The 15217-nt window shown below is 48.7% G+C and overlaps 1 protein-coding gene across 4 annotated transcripts in view; it reads left to right on the top strand.

Moving 5' to 3' along the window:
• The first annotated feature begins 1840 nt into the window (after nt 1-1840).
• Nucleotides 1841-15217, top strand: part of Fhdc1 (FH2 domain containing 1) — a 38309-nt gene continuing 24932 nt past the window's right edge. Inside the window, exons 1-2 of one of the 4 annotated variants that reach the window (XM_074041292.1) lie at nt 1841-1973; nt 8418-9023. In XM_074041292.1, the coding sequence (XP_073897393.1) occupies nt 8541-9023 (483 nt within the window). In that variant the 5' untranslated portion in view covers nt 1841-1973; nt 8418-8540. Of the gene's footprint in view, nt 1974-2494; nt 2724-2844; nt 2941-8417; nt 9024-15217 lie in introns of those variants that run through there. The other 3 variants (XM_074041293.1, XM_074041294.1, XM_020185825.2) reach the window with 3 other exon arrangements.

The raw sequence follows: 15217 nt of genomic DNA on the forward strand, positions 1-15217 counted from the left end.
AATCCATCAAGATATGAACTCTGACTGGGCACTGGTGGCTCACACCTGTAATCCTAGCTACTTGTGAGACTGAGATCAGGAGGAACATGGTTCAAGGTCAACCTGGGCAAAAACAAAAGTTTGTGAGACCCCCATCTCAACCAATAGCTGAGCTCAGTGGTACACCCCTGTCATCCCAGATACTGCAGGAAGCACAAATAGACAGTAGACAAAAAGTGAGACCCTATCTCCAAAATAACCAGAGCAAAAAGGGCTGGGAGCATGACTCAAGTGGAAAAGCCCTTTGCCTAGCAAGGGAGAAGCCCTGAGTTCTAACCCCAGTAGCACCAAAAAAAACCCCTGTATTTGAGAGTTTTGCTCTGCCTCATTCATGTACCTTTTGACCACCTCATGTGCACTCCACAAAAATAAGTCCAAATAAGCATGACACCATGCTGCTGGAAGGACTTGGGACACTTCAGATGGTGGCATGCCACAGCCTGTCAGATTGAGGAATGCACCTTTTCCCTGAAGACACACATGAACCCACAGAAGTTTTGAACAGGTGCACAATGCCATGATATCAACTTACAAAAATAACTCAGCAGCAGAGTTTCAGGATGGATTTAGGGAACAGGGAAATGACAGAACACTGAGCTAGGGGAAGCGGGTGTCCAATTTAACTTCCGTAAGCTGGAAAACATAGGAGGTAGGGTTCAGTGGGTGATGGTAAGACTCAAGGTGCCTGATGCATGGCCAACAGCAAAGTGACACGGGTTCCCCTTCCTCTAATTAGGACTAGTATGGGGTAGCAGTGGATAGAAAGTATAGACCGAATGAATATTACTTGGGAAAGAAAAAGCAAACTTGGCAAAATGTGGATATAAGGCATTTAAAAGCAAGGAAGAGAAACAAAGAACCTAAGAAAAAACTTTTATAAAATCAGCTCTTAGGTAAAGGAGAAATGAAAGAATACTAGTTTTGAGAGAAAGATGAGTTGACTTGTACACATTTGAGGTAGTGCAAGGGACCACACAGATTCTACAGTCCCTGAGGCTCCCCCAGGTGAAACCAGGAATGGACTGGCTCTCATTTTCCCGGGACTCTGCCAGGGATGGACCTTAGGATTGCGTTTATACCTTTGTTTTCTTGTTTTTCTTTAACAAGCATCCGGGTTGAAGTCAGAAGGCAATTCCCCCAGGGGGAGAGGGAGGGAAATAGTGGGAATGGGAGATCAAGATACGTAAGAGCCTTGTGACTGTTGTCAGAGGAAAAGAAGGGTCAGTCAGGAAGGCCAGAGAAACAGAGGAAAGGCCTTGGGCCAGGAGATCAAAGGAACTCTAAGGAACCCCGGGCGGGGCTGGGTCACCGCACTTGACCCTCAAAAGCGGACATTTTGGGCTTTTTGTAGCAGACATTTTGGGCAGCAAACACCTGGACTAAAGCGATCGTCAAGCCTCAGCTTCCACACTGACTTTTGGATACGAGCTCAGTACAGCGTGGAGAGGCGCTGGCTCCCAGCAGCAGGTGGACTCTACACCTGACCAGGCTGTGGATGGAGAGACACGCACAGAACGCCATCCTACACCTCACTTGACGCGCTGGGGCCTTTTGCCTGGGTAGCTAATATTCGCTTGGATTGACCTTAGCTCCCCTGAGGTGGGACAGGCCTGGTCTTTTCTTACAATATTCCACTCTTTGAGATCTCCTGTGGTCTCAGTGAAAGCCTCATCATTGACCAGGAAATGGCAGAGTTTGGGGTTTTGGAGGCTGGCCGGTTGGTTTGCACTAAGCTTTCTCTTTTCCCATTCAAGACAAACCGAGGTCAGGAATCCAGGAGCTCGGGGCTGAGGCCCGGGTTGGAGGATCAGGAAGTGCTGAAGCCCAAAGGCTGTAAAGCCCTGGTGGCTTATCTGGGATCAGGCGGTCAAGAGGCAGAGTGACTTCATCCCCGCAGAGGGCGCTTCCCAGCTGCAGCAGCCGGTTTGTCCGGGGTAAGTTTTCTCTGACTACTCACTGCGCACTGCCTGGCACCGCAAGTCCCTGTGAAAAAAGATGAGATTAGACCAATTTCCTGGTTTCCTTCAGTGCGTGGGCAGGGCACTTCCCACGCAGCGTCAGTCCATTCACCCGGCCTGCAATAGCCTTTTTTCTGATTTTGCTTTAATAAAACTGAAAGGCTCCTCTTACCCTCGCCATTGAAAATGTTTTAAAATGACCCAAACACTGACTTTTATATGAATAAAAGAAGAAAAAAAAAAAAAAGAAAAGATGAAAATAAATAAAATGACGTTAAAGCAGCAAAGGTACAGGTTGGCAGGCCCCAGGGAGGAGCCGCCCTTTGGGACGCTGCGGCCCCCCGCCAGGCTTGGCCTTCCAGGGCTGGGACGGCCCCTCCCCAGGTGTCGCCTGGCGCTCCCGGGAGCACCGAGAGTGCCAGCGGCAGGCGGAGCGCGAGCTGGCGCGCAGGGTGCGCGCGTGCCTGAGTGTGTGCGGGGTGCGCGCGGTGGAGGGGGCGGTGCGGGGAGGGCGTCCGGGAGGCTGCAGCCGAGTTGCCTTTGTGGAAGGCTTTTGCGGGCTCCGAAGCCAGCGTGGCGCCTCCCTCGCGGGTTCCACTAGGACCGCGGGCTCGTCTTCGCAGCCAGGCGCCCTCCATCTCCCTCCGCCCCTACTTCCCTGGGCGGTCGGCGGCCCGGCCCTAGGTGCGGGGAAGCGCGTTGCGAGCCCCCCTCCCCCCCGAGCAGGTGAAGGCGATCGCGGCGGCGGGGAGGGGTGATCGGGGAGTCCGGGCGCGGGAGCAGCGGGGCCCGCAGCATTGTTACCTGAGGCCGCGGCCCCGCCCCGCCCCGCCGCGCCGCCCTGCCCCCTCGCGGTCCCGCGCGGCTGGGCCTGCAGTGACCGGAGGAGACGGCGGCGCAGGGAGACCGCGGTGGACGCTGCGCGGGAGCGGGGAGCGCGGCGGTGAGCGGGGCGGGCAGGCCGGGCGGGGGGCGCGGGCTGCGTCCTCCAGCCCCACGGGGAGGCTCCCACGGCCCCTCCGGGAGGACTTCGGTGGCCGCTCGCACCTGGCCTGGCCGGCGTGGGGAGACGTGGGTGGGCAGCGCTGGCCTTCCTAGGACGGCCACGTCCCTGCCCGTGGGGACGCGCCCCGAGCCGGTGGCCCTGCGACAGCGGGCACGGGGCTTGCCCGGGAAGTTCCTGTCCCAGGGGCGCCTGCATAAGGGGAGTGGGGGGAGTGAGCGGTCACCCCTGGCCACCACGGTGGGCCTGGGTCTTGGACGGAGGGGTCCCCGTCTATCCCCGGGACCCCATTTCTAGCGCGGCACCCCCGCCCCGTGCGCTCCCGTCGCCGGCTCTTCCCGCTCCCTTTTTTGGAGCTGCAGTGCGGCGGTGAAGGTGCCCCCCCACCCCTCGCCATCCGTGCGCTCTGGGACTCCGGTGGAGATGTCACCGCGGAGGTCCCAGGAGAGGGGTGTCATCGGGATCGGATAAAGGTGTCTCCCTTCAAACACCCCTCTCTAGTGAGCCGGCCCCCTTTTCTGGGAGCTTTGCACCCCAGCCCGGGCGGAGTGGGGGGGTGCCCCGGTCAGCGTGGCGCAGGGACCCCTATCCCGCCACGCTCTCAGGGGTCCGGGGGGCCGAGTCCAGCCCCAGCCCGAGGTCCCCGGGTCCCCGCGGTCCCCACCCCGGCCCCGGGCCGCCGCAGAGCCGTGCGGGCGCCGCGCCCCCTCCGGTCACAGATGAGGTCGCCGTCGGCCCTTTTGGCCAGGGATCGCGTCGAGTGGCCGATGCTCGAGGAGGGGACTCCGGGCTGGGCAACCAAGCCGGTGGCGTTGGTGAGTGGCGGGGACCCGGCCTGGAGAGCGGGGCTGGAGACGCAAGGAGGCGCTGGCCCGCTGCCCAAAGCCAAGACCCCTACTCTGCGCACCATGACTTGCAGGGGCTCGTGTCCCTGCTGTCCCCCACGCCCAATTTCTTCATCACCCAGCGGTCAGTGTTCGAACATCTGTTCGCATAGAAACTCCCCCTTGACTTTGGCACTCTGTGACACCCCCCCCCCGCCGCTGACCCACGGGGTGTCCTTCCTTCCCTCTGCTCAACAGCATCATTTGGCACTCTAGTGTACCCCGCCTTGGTTTTGGGGGCAGTGAGTGAAGAAACTGAAAATGAGTGTTCAGAAACTGGCGGTCCCTGGACTCTGGGGGCGTCGCTCAGGCAGCTGTGAATGTTTACATGAGCCTGATTAAACATGCTGTGTTGGTTCTTTCCCTGCTGGCTGGAGTGCCAAGTTGACGTCTCAGCTCCACTGTGTGGCTGCACCGCCTGTCGTCCTGTTTGATAATGGAGAAAGGTCAAGTGATAGGTAGTGCTGCTGGTGCTGGTGCTGGTGCTGGTGAGGAGGACACTTCTTAAATCCTTATTGGGTTGTGGATTTTAGAACTGCCTGAACTTCTCCAGGCTTTCTCCTTCTCCCAGCCCTCAATGTAGGGCTCTCCCTCTTCTCAGCATACCTGGCTTGCTCTGCCCTCCACCCCACCCCAGAAGCCTGGGCCAGCATTCCTGCCCCCCTCCATCCCCAATGTGGGGCACTTGTCAGGAGTCAAGGGGAGGGCTTTTCTGGCACTGGTGTTACTTTTAATTATTGTTAAACAAGAAGGCCTTGCCCGCCCTCTATCAGGAAAGTCCTGAGCTCCGCCTGGGTCTTCAGAGACCATGTGGTCTTACATACACTGGGATGGAAACTGCCCTCTTTCTTCTCTCCTGCCGCTCTCTTCAAGAGAGCAGAACTTGAGGATGTCCCTAACACCAAAGACCAAGTAGTGCCAGGTCTTTGGCAGGAGTGATTATCGCAGGGGGACCGAGAGCTTCTCTGGAGACCCTGAGGAACCTCCTCCTTCTAAACCTTTTGCTATTGCTTCTTGGCCTTTTGGCTGTAATCAAGATTTGCTTGCTCGTTAAATACTGAAGGTTAAGTTCTTGAGCACAGCATCCCTTACCGAAATTTCACAAAGTTGAAAGTTGCTTAGCTGAGCTACAGTCTCCCTGTTTGGCCCAGCTCTTAAGCCCACCTCTGCAAAGCACTCAGGGAACTTGAAGACATTTTTTGCCTTCAGAGCCTCCCGGTGACAGCCCTCCTCCCTGCTCCTGGGGTCCCCAGCCTGGAGGGAAGATGTTAAATACAAGCGTGTCTCTGTCTGTCCTGGGGACAGTGATAGGACACTTGATGGCTTCCAGACAGAACAGGGGCTGACCGGTCCCATTGTCCCCGCTGGCAATTGCAGGCAGTGATTGTCTTCTGTCAGGGCTGTAGCAGCACCTACGTTTTCCTAGTGTACCTGAGTTTGGGTTGCATCAGTACTGTGGTCAGTGCTTTAGTAAATCGAATGTTCTTTATGGATCTATTTTAATATCTCACGTGACTGCGGAAAGTTAGAATGCTGTCTGCTTGCTTCTTTTCCCACTACCTCTTTGTCACTAGAAATCCTGTCCAAAGGGGGCTGCTATTGAAGTACCAATACTAAAAGCATTAGCATCCTAGCTAATCATTGCCATGAACTGATTCTTTAGAAACTGGTGGGGGGCTAAGACCCTTGTGTGTCACCTGGGAAAAAATTAACCAGACAACTTACCAGGGACAGTGTGATTTATTTTCCTTTGCTTCTCAAACTGTTTAAAATAACATTCTTTGTAAAGATGGGGCAGTGGTTAGATTATGGCAGTGCACAGCTAACATGCCACATTTTACTTTGACAGGTTTTTAATCTGGTACTGGCTCTCTGTGAAACACAGTACTCAAAAAAGCTCGCATCCTTTTGGCTTTGGCATTAGAAGATTGTGATGTCACACAACTTTTGAGTAGAGTCTTTCTTGCTCTTAATTTGCATTGAATAGCTAATGCACATCTGAGCATATACTCAGCACTGAATCAATTATTGCTTTCTAAATTGGAGACTTTTTTTAGCTTATTGCTTGTGTGTGTGTTTGTGTGCGTGTGTGTGTGTGTGTGTGTGTGTGTGTAGGGGGTGAGGCTTGAACCCAGGGCCTTGCACGTTCTAGATGGCTCTGCCACTGAGCCACACTCCCAGCTATCACCATTCTTCAGAGGGATAATATGGAACTGAGACAGAGATCAGTGGTAGAGCACTTGCCTAGGTTCCATCTCCAGCTCTAAAAAGAATAAAGGGACAATGTGTAAAACTGTCAGCACATCTGGAATTAGAGGTGAATTGGAGAATTAGCGACTCTTCTACATGAGAGTTATTTAATGTACAGAAGTGTTTTAAAATATGTAATAATAAACTGCCAAAATTACCTGTACAGTCTTGAGAAAAGAAGAGTTCAAATATAACTATAAACTGTAATTGACAGTGAGTCATTTGCTTTCCGGGTGCCAACTATGAAAACAGCCTCGTTAGGCCCCTAATGATAATTACGAAAACTCCTTCTAAACACCAGCTGTGTCTCCAGTGAACTGGAAGTCAGCTTGGACACACACTTTCAGTTGTACCTATTTAGAAAGATCCAATGGTGACAGCCGTAGCACACTGACAATGTATTTAACTGAATACTAAACTAAATACTTTAAAATGGTTAAAAGTAGTGTCCAATTATAATAATATGCAAAGCTATTTTCTAGTCATATATAGGCAATTTTCAAAACTTAAGAAGTGTTAACACCGTGATGGAGCACTGGGTAGCAGTGTGTGAAGGCCTGGGTTTCAGCCCCACCACCAAAATAAATAAATACCTTGAATATTTAAATGTTTCATCAAAACGTTTGTTCTTGTAACTTAGGGATGATTTAATATGCAATCATTGAATCTTTTTTTAAAAAAAAGGACAAACCTCACAAACTTCTATAACAAGAAGTGGAAATATTAAAAGTGTATTTCTAGCAGCCAGGGATAGCTTGGCATTTTATCTAGAATCCCAAACATGTTTTAAAGCAAGTGCATGGTTTCCATGCTCGTTCGAGTAGATAGTGACTATCAGAAGTGGCTCACTGTGTACCAAGACTCTCAAGAAGGACATACCGGTACTAGTTCACTCATTCTTACACAAACCAGTGGGTCAGATATATCCACACCATAGCTGAGCACGCTGAAGTGTGGGTTAAGTAACCTACAGGTCGAACAGCTAGGAAGTTGAAGAGCTGGGCTCTGAGGAAAAGCAATCTCTTTTTGGAATCTCCACTCCCAAGGTAGTCCTGCCTTTCATATCCAGTATGTAAAACAGTGCGTCAAGTTGAATTAGTGACATCAGACAGTGTATTGTTTGGCCAATTTGTGTCTGTAAGTCTGGGCTCTGCTGATGATTCCATAAAATGGTAACTATACCCAGAAGTCCTGTGTAAAAAGCCCCTCTGTGTGGCCCTTTGTGAGCTGAAGGAGACAGTCCCCTTTTCACACTCACATCTAGCAAGGGTGCTCTCATCACTCCGTTCAGTGTCCCTTAACCACTCCCCTATCTACCTGTCCTGGAAGAGATGTAGTTGTTTTGACCCCATCTCACATCAGCTCAGTTACAACCCAGAGCCAAAACCAAATATTTGAAGGTCCAGAAAGATACAAGCCACCAAGAGCAGCGAGTGAGTTGTGTGGATAAGGGGTAGACATGTGGCAGACCTGATAGGGACAAGCATGTCCTTGTGTCTCTTCTTTGCTAATTGTGCCACAGAAGCAGAAGAGGTGGGTGTCAAGTTCTGATGGTTTCCAAAGAGTGGTTGTCTAGAATTCAAGATGACAGCATCTGAAAGGACAGTAGAGGACATTTCATATGTCCTCTGAGTTTTACAGATGAGAAAACTGAAGCATGTGAGGTGAAGTGACTTGTCTCAAATGGCAATGAGGACAGCTTGGTTTAGATCTGGCCTTTTGTCTGTTTGGGAGGAAGTCATATAACCCCATGGAGTAGGAACATGGTGACCCTGACTCCAGGAAAATGAGCTAGGCCATTTTTCTGTCATCTCCAAATGCTCAGCCTATTCCATACAAGGTGGAGGATGCCTTTTGACCCAGTGATTGGTAGGAGACATGTCCAGACTGGAAAAAGGCAGGGTCACTAAACACCTAACACTTCAGTAATTTGGGGAGGTTCCATCAGGCTGGGGATCCATTGCCCAAAAGAGAATGAACCAGTTGGTGAACAAGTACTTTGTTCATTCAGTCTTGCTGAACCTATAGTGGGCTCTCAGTAAATACATGCTTTATTGATTAGTGGAAGATTTCTTAATTGGATTTATTGCTGCTGCGTTGGCCACATTTCCTGGTAGTTAAATTTGGTTCACAGTTAGAGAAGTTTTGGTTCTTTTGAATGCCCTTTGGGATGTCCTTTTGACTTTCGTGTCTTCCCAGTTTGGGTGGGCTGACTTCCAAAGGGACAAGGCTAGTAAGAAAACCTCTGCTTATACTGACTTTAATCTCATTTTATCTTGGCAGGTTTGGAAGATGACAGGCAGCCCGGTTGCCTTGTTTTCTGGAGAAGAAGTATAATACAAGTTTGGTGTTTTGTGTCTGCTTTCCGGAGGTCAAGGAATTATTTCCTTAGAAGGCAACAGTACTATGCATGTTACAAATTGTGTCTCCCTGGCCAGTGATAAAGAAAATGGTACTATTGCCACAGGAGCCGGATTCATGATCCCAACTCCTCCTCTGCCTCCTCCTCCACCCCCTCCGCCTCTACCATGTCCACAATCAGAGGAAGGCTTTTCCCCCTCCCTTCCTCCTCCCCTGCCACCTCCTCTGCCTGGAGGGCCTCCGGTACCCCCACCCCCTCCAGGACTACCCCCAACTGCCCACATGAATGGCCACAGCACCCTGGGTAAGAAGAAACGCATGAGAAGCTTTTTCTGGAAAACCATCCCAGAGGAGCAGGTTCGTGGCAAGACCAACATTTGGACCTTGGCGGCCCAGCAGCAGCATCACTACCAGATTGATACGAAGACTGTCGAGGAGCTGTTCGGGCAGCAGGAAGACCCTGCCAAGTCCTCCCTCCCAAGGAGAGGGGGATCTTTGAATTCCTCCTTCAAAGATGCCCGGGAAGAGGTGAGTGAGTGTTGTGTTGGAGCTGTGTGTACGTGTGTGGTGTACATTTCCAAAACAATTGCTAGACATCCCGGAGAAATCAGATAGAAAAGGGCTTATGTGATGAGTTGGAACTGAGCAGTGAAAATGTGGAAGGCGTGTGCATGCGGGATCCTCCCAGGCCTTCCCATGGGTTATGACTCATGCAGAGAACATGCTAGTGGGGGCCATTGGTCTTGGCCTCTCCCCCTGCCCTTTTCTAGAGCATCTGCTATGGTTTTCCTACTGACAACTTCTGCTGGAGTGCAGGATTGTTCTTTTCAGAAAAAAGACTGAGCTCCTGAGCTCAGCCATGTGGGGTGAACTAGAGCTGTCTGAGAGCCAATGCCTTTTATTAAAAGCATTAACTACTGGGCGTCCTTAGGATTTTCCCTGATTTTCTCCTCCAGTGTGCCCTTAACATGGGTTTTTAGATGATCTTCATTCCTTAGCTCTGTGAATTAAATTGTGGCCTTTTTGGAAGACAGAGTTCCAGACAGCCAAAGCATAATGCTATTTTTCAGATAGACTTTCTAAGAAACATATTTCCAGTGAACACTAAAGGTTTTACTTTGAGGGGAAATGGCCATAAAAGTATAAGAAGTTAACTGAAAGCATGACCCCAAAGCTCTAGATTGCAATGTGTTACAGAAACAGAACCAAAAATCGCACCTGTCAGGACTCTTAGTTCTCTCAGTGAATTAAGAAATTAAATTAAGTTAGCAAGTAAGGGATTTCAAAGGAAGGCATGTTGGGAAGCTGGGAAGGGAAGAAGAGGAGGAGAAGGAAGAGGAGAGAGAGAGAGACAGAGACGGAGACAGAGACAGGCAGAGAGAGAACATGACATAAGTCTTTGGTTTTTTAATCTGTAATAAAGGAATTAAGAAAGTAGGTCAGTGATGGAGCTGCCTAGATAAGAGAGGCAGGGCCCTGAGATGAATTACTTTCTCCATTCATTATTGAATTCTTGAGCCAACAGTATTGACCTCTTTTCTCTGGCTTGGGAACATGTAACTCCTTCTGCTGGTTCATTCGGGGGGCCCTTCAAGCTGATTGTATGACTCTGTTGAAATCACTGGGAGGTTATTTATTATGAAATGCAAGGAACACTGAGATTGGGATTTTTTGTGTGTCAAGTAATTAGAGAAGGAAATGCTCAGGAGAGCCCACGGTGCCTTCAGTGCTGAACAGAACTTCCTGTCTCTGTGTTTTATGCAAAGTCCCTTTATAGAGTCAACTATCCCTTCAATATTGGATACAGCAAGAGGTCATTTCCTTAGTAGCCTGGCCTTTGCCCCAGCTTCCACTAGAGGCTCTTAATTGTACAGCATGCCACATCTCGCCATTGTCTCCTAGCTCTCCTTGCTGAGGTTCAAGAAGTCATGATTGGATGGGTACATGTGGAAACAGGGCTTGTGTCTCAGGAACGCTTCTAGAACAGAAGGGGGTTAGCTTAGCTTGCCCCTGGGGAGGCAGCCATAGCTGAGAGCAGGTGGTGTCCTCTGGGAACTGGGGAAATGTCAAGGCGCTCCTAGAAATTGCTGCTTTATTATGCTTGTGAGTTAAAGAGAGGTAAAGAACCACTTGGGTAGGGGAGGGCAGTGTGGGTGGCATTCCTCCCCCACCTGTGGCAGAAGCAGGAATGTCCACTTTCAGGCCAGATGGAAAATTGGGGGGAAATAGCCTCTGCACCCTAGATAGCTTTTCACATTTCTCTTTTTCTTTCTATCAGTGCTAGGGATTGAACCCAGAGCCTTGAATGTGCTAAGCAAGCACATTATCACTGAGCTGTAACTCCAGCCCTAAACTATTTTAAGTTGTAAAATGCATATAACATGAAATTTACCACCTTAACTATTTTTTGTTCAGTGACTTTGAATGCAGCCACATTTCTGTAAGCCATCTCCATCATCCATTTCCAGAACTGTCTTCATCCCACCCATCAAACTCTATACCTCCTAAACAATAACTTCCCATTCCCTCCTCCCTCAAGACCTTGGCAACTCCATTCTACTTTCTGTCTCTATGAATTTGACTACTTTTGGTGCCTCATGTAAGTGAAATCATACAGTGTTTGTCTTTTTGTAACTGACTTAATTTCTCTCAGCTTGCTGTCCTCAAGATTCACCTGTGTCATAGCATGGGTCAGAAAGTAAGGCCAGATGATATTCCATTGTATGCTGTTCCACATTTAGTTTATCCATTCATCCATCCATCCAAACAGCCTGGCAGCTGTGTTGTACATTTGTGTACAATACCTCTGTGAACACGGGTGTGCAAATATCTCTACTTTTGACACTCGTATGTCTTTAAGAAGACAGCATACTAGAAAGAAAGTTTAAGTCAGCATGACTAATGATCTCAAAATGAGCTAAGCCTTCAGCTCTTAGGTTTGCAGAATTAAGTAGCTTAAATCAATCATGCTAGGTAACATTGTCACATAACAGAGGCTCCTCAGAATTATTTTCAAGTTTTCGTTCTATTGCCAGTGTGGCTAGAAGTATTAGACCTTTTTCAGTACAAGAACAGAGAATGTGCTATTTTCTTTCCTTACTCGATTTTCTTGTAAAGAAGTTATAACTCAGCACAGTTCTAGTCTGACAAAGATCAGCAATAAATCTTCCAACTCAGCCTGCAGTAAGTGGAGTCCAGGGTCGAAAGCAATAGTCCTCACCCTCTGTCCAGGTGGATCATAGAATATGCTGAGCAGCGCATTTTGCAGAGCCTGGTTTTACACCTGGACACAGGACTCCAGCATGTCACCACATAGGCTATAATTCTGAAGGTTCAGCCACACAAGAGGGTCAGTCATGTCCTCTTGTCATATAATAACCTCCCACAGAAATGACCTAACATTGTGTGATTGACTTACACTTTCAAAGACTTATAAAACATGGCAGATAAGTTCCATTGTACTCCAGAGGAAGGATTTGCTTTGCAGGTAGGGAAGATTTGGCTTTGGGAACCTGAACTTAGAAAGAACTTAGAAAGGCTTAAACAGTTAAGTTTTGTAGGGGGAGAGGAAGCTATGAAATATTTCATGGCCTTGTGTCTTTGTTACCTAAAAAAAAATTAACTTGAGGAGATTACAGATGTGATAGTTCAATAGTAATTAAGCTGTAATAAAGCACTCAGAGATAACAAAGATACGCACTACAGCCATATAAAAGGACTGGCTCAGACTTCCTTCCCCTGAGAAGCTCTGAAGTCCATCCGTTACAGATGTCCCTTGGTCTGCCACACTAGTGTTGGGTCTGTGTCTCCTACAAATTGAGCAGTTCTTAAGGGCTGGGATATGTCTTAGCCATTTGGTGTCCCAAAGGAAATTAAAGGCAATTGAGCTGGCTGGAACTTAACCAAGGGAGCAAAGGGACCATCTTTCTAGGTGTCAACAGATCAAAGTTGGGCTTCACCAAGAAAACACGAATATTGAGACACAGGCAGTCATTTGCTGTGATGTGTGACACTGAGTATACATTGACAGTATAGAAAACAACTTCTAAAAGTGCATGGGGGGAAGGAGAGAGAGAAGACGAGAGAAGGCTGCAAGGATGGTTGCTTGCTCGAAGTTTATGAGAAGTAATTTTTATTCAAGGATCAGTCATCCTCAACTATTGTTAATGATCTCAGTGTGTTCTAAAACTGTGGGACAGACTTACAATCTAGAACTAAATAGAATATTTGAATTTTTTTTTAAAAATACACTTCAAATTGAGTTTCATTTTTTTTTCCTAAAATGGGGGGAGGAGCAATTTCCAATTGATAGCTAACTAAAGATTAAAAAATGAAAAACCATTAAAGACCAAAAGCCAAGTCTACATTGGAGGAAAGAGGAGGACTTTTCAAGCTTTGCTTTTCAGAATTTGAAATAGAATTGAAACAGCCTGTATTTAGTATTTCCTGGGTAGGTAAGGGAAACCCTCTTGGGCATTCTGGAATGAAAGTGGTTTGTAAGTGTCTTCTTCCACCTGACAACATGAAGCTAAGTAAAAAAGTGAGTCAGGAAAGAACAAAGTAAACTGTAGTTGTTGGAGGCACCTAGTTGCATTCAGAGACAGAAAGTGCAGGGGTGGCTGCCAGGGGCTGTGATAAGGGATCAGGGAGCTGGTGTTTAATGGGTGCCAAGCTTCAGTGTTGCAGGATGAAAAAGGCCTGAGATGAGTGGTGGTATCCACAACAGTGTGGCTACACTTAGTGCCAATGAATTGCACACTTAAAAATGATTACCATGATAAATGTTATTTATTGTTTACCACGGCTTAGCAATGTTTCTTCCTCCTGTAGAGGATATGGGAGGCAGACTTTGTAATGATGGATGCTAGTGAAACCAAGAATTGTGTGGTTGGGGGTGTGGCTCAGTGGTAAAGTGACCCCAGCACAGAGAGAGAGAGAGAGATCACTGTCTCAGAGGACAGAACAACCCTGGCACTTAACATGTGCCAGGGACATAACAGGTCCCCTTTACATGTAGTGGGAAGTCCTTGAAAGGAGAGGCACACCTGACCTTAATTCCCTTACCCTGGGTCCCCTCGTTACCACTTTCTCAAGGGACTCTTAGCAGAAGAGCTACTAAAGTCTCTATCGCATACCTGTACCTGCCAGCAGCACTGCCTTCAGTGGTGGTATTCCTGCCTAGAGTCCTGGTACGTCTGGAAGAGTGGATTATGGGTGGGCTGGAGTTAGGGTGTATGGGGTTAGGAGGATGCAGCACCCTCCTGGCCAGGTTGGCTCACTCTTGACTTAGCTGTGCAGCCCATGGGTCTCACTGCCATCCCCTGTGCAGACTCTACCCTGTGTGGCTCCAGATCACCACCCAGTCCCACAGGACTCACTGCTGAGTGCCCAGGTCTGTGGCACGGTGTCGGGGAAGTGAGATAAGCCCATTTACACAGGCGGTGATAACCTCTGTGAAGGACTTTAACAAACGCCTTTGTAACAGTGCTTAGACGGGTCCAGTCTGGTAGGGCAGGACAAAGAGACGTCTCAGATCTCAGGCACCGGGCAGATCTGAGGATGGTAGAGTGCAGGACGTGCCCTGGGATGTTAGTATTTGTCTCATGTTCCCTGCCTGAGTAAAGTGCTGGGCTTTGTCTCTGTAAGGTGCTCACTCAGTCATGGCCAACCCGGGTTTGTGACTGTTACTAGCCAGTTTCTGAAACACAGGTTGGAACAACTTCTACTGGCTGTGGCTGCCCCTGACTTGAACAGGACGGCCACCCCTCGGGAGCTGGCTTAGGCTCCTGGAGGCCAACTTACCTGGTGAGAAAGTAACTTCCCCCAGCATCCCCACACTTAGTTGGATGTGTGAGGACTTGGCTAGGCTCCTGGGTGGTCACTTTCTGCAGACCTGCCCCCATTCCTGAAGAAACCTCCCAATGGGAATACTGTGCTGGTGGGGACATTTACTGTGTCTGTATGGGAGGCCCACGGGAATCAGAGTGGAGAGGAATCTGGGAGATGCAGCCCAGCACTTCTGTTCCAGTGCTGCTCTGGGGAGGTTGCAAAATGACATTGCTGAGGCTATTTCCTTATCTGTCAGAGAGGGATAAGAAGAGTCATTTTCTCCATTGGTTTTTCAGCAACATTGGCTGTGGACCTAGGCGAGGGTACAGAGCCCTGGAGGGTAGAGGGGTGAACAGGATGAGGGAGGCGCTTGGGGCCAGTGGGGGCGGGAGGAGGTTGCAATGAAGTGTTGACAGCAGAAGATGCCAAGTTAATGAGAGAAATATGAAACAGTTCTCTCTCCAGCCTAGGTAGAGGTGAATGCAGACATCTTTTAGATACGTATAACTGTATCCGTATACATGTCTGTACTTGTGGCCTTTTAATTTATGGATTGTAATAAACACATTGTCTTCTGTCCTAATAAATTGAGATTCTTCTTTTTGGGGTGAGCTTTCCTGCTTAAAGGGTGTTAGTTTGACAGGTTTCCTTCTCACCCTGTCTTTCCTCCTCTCTCCTCCCTTCACACTGAACTTGAGTGATATCCCTGGGTAGGATTCCAATAAGAAGGCTACCCTTTTAGCTTGGGAGTTTATTTTATGACTGGCAGGTGATTGTGTTAAGGTGAAATAAACCCCTAGGTTAGTAAATAATGTGATTGTTTAAGATTAGTCTTCAAAAGAAAGCAACCATTCTCTTGTAAAAATTTAACCTTATGGCCAGGAAGTGACATT

The sequence above is a fragment of the Castor canadensis genome, chromosome 9, assembly GCF_047511655.1.
Source record: "Castor canadensis chromosome 9, mCasCan1.hap1v2, whole genome shotgun sequence".
Classification (NCBI taxonomy): domain Eukaryota; kingdom Metazoa; phylum Chordata; class Mammalia; order Rodentia; family Castoridae; genus Castor; species Castor canadensis.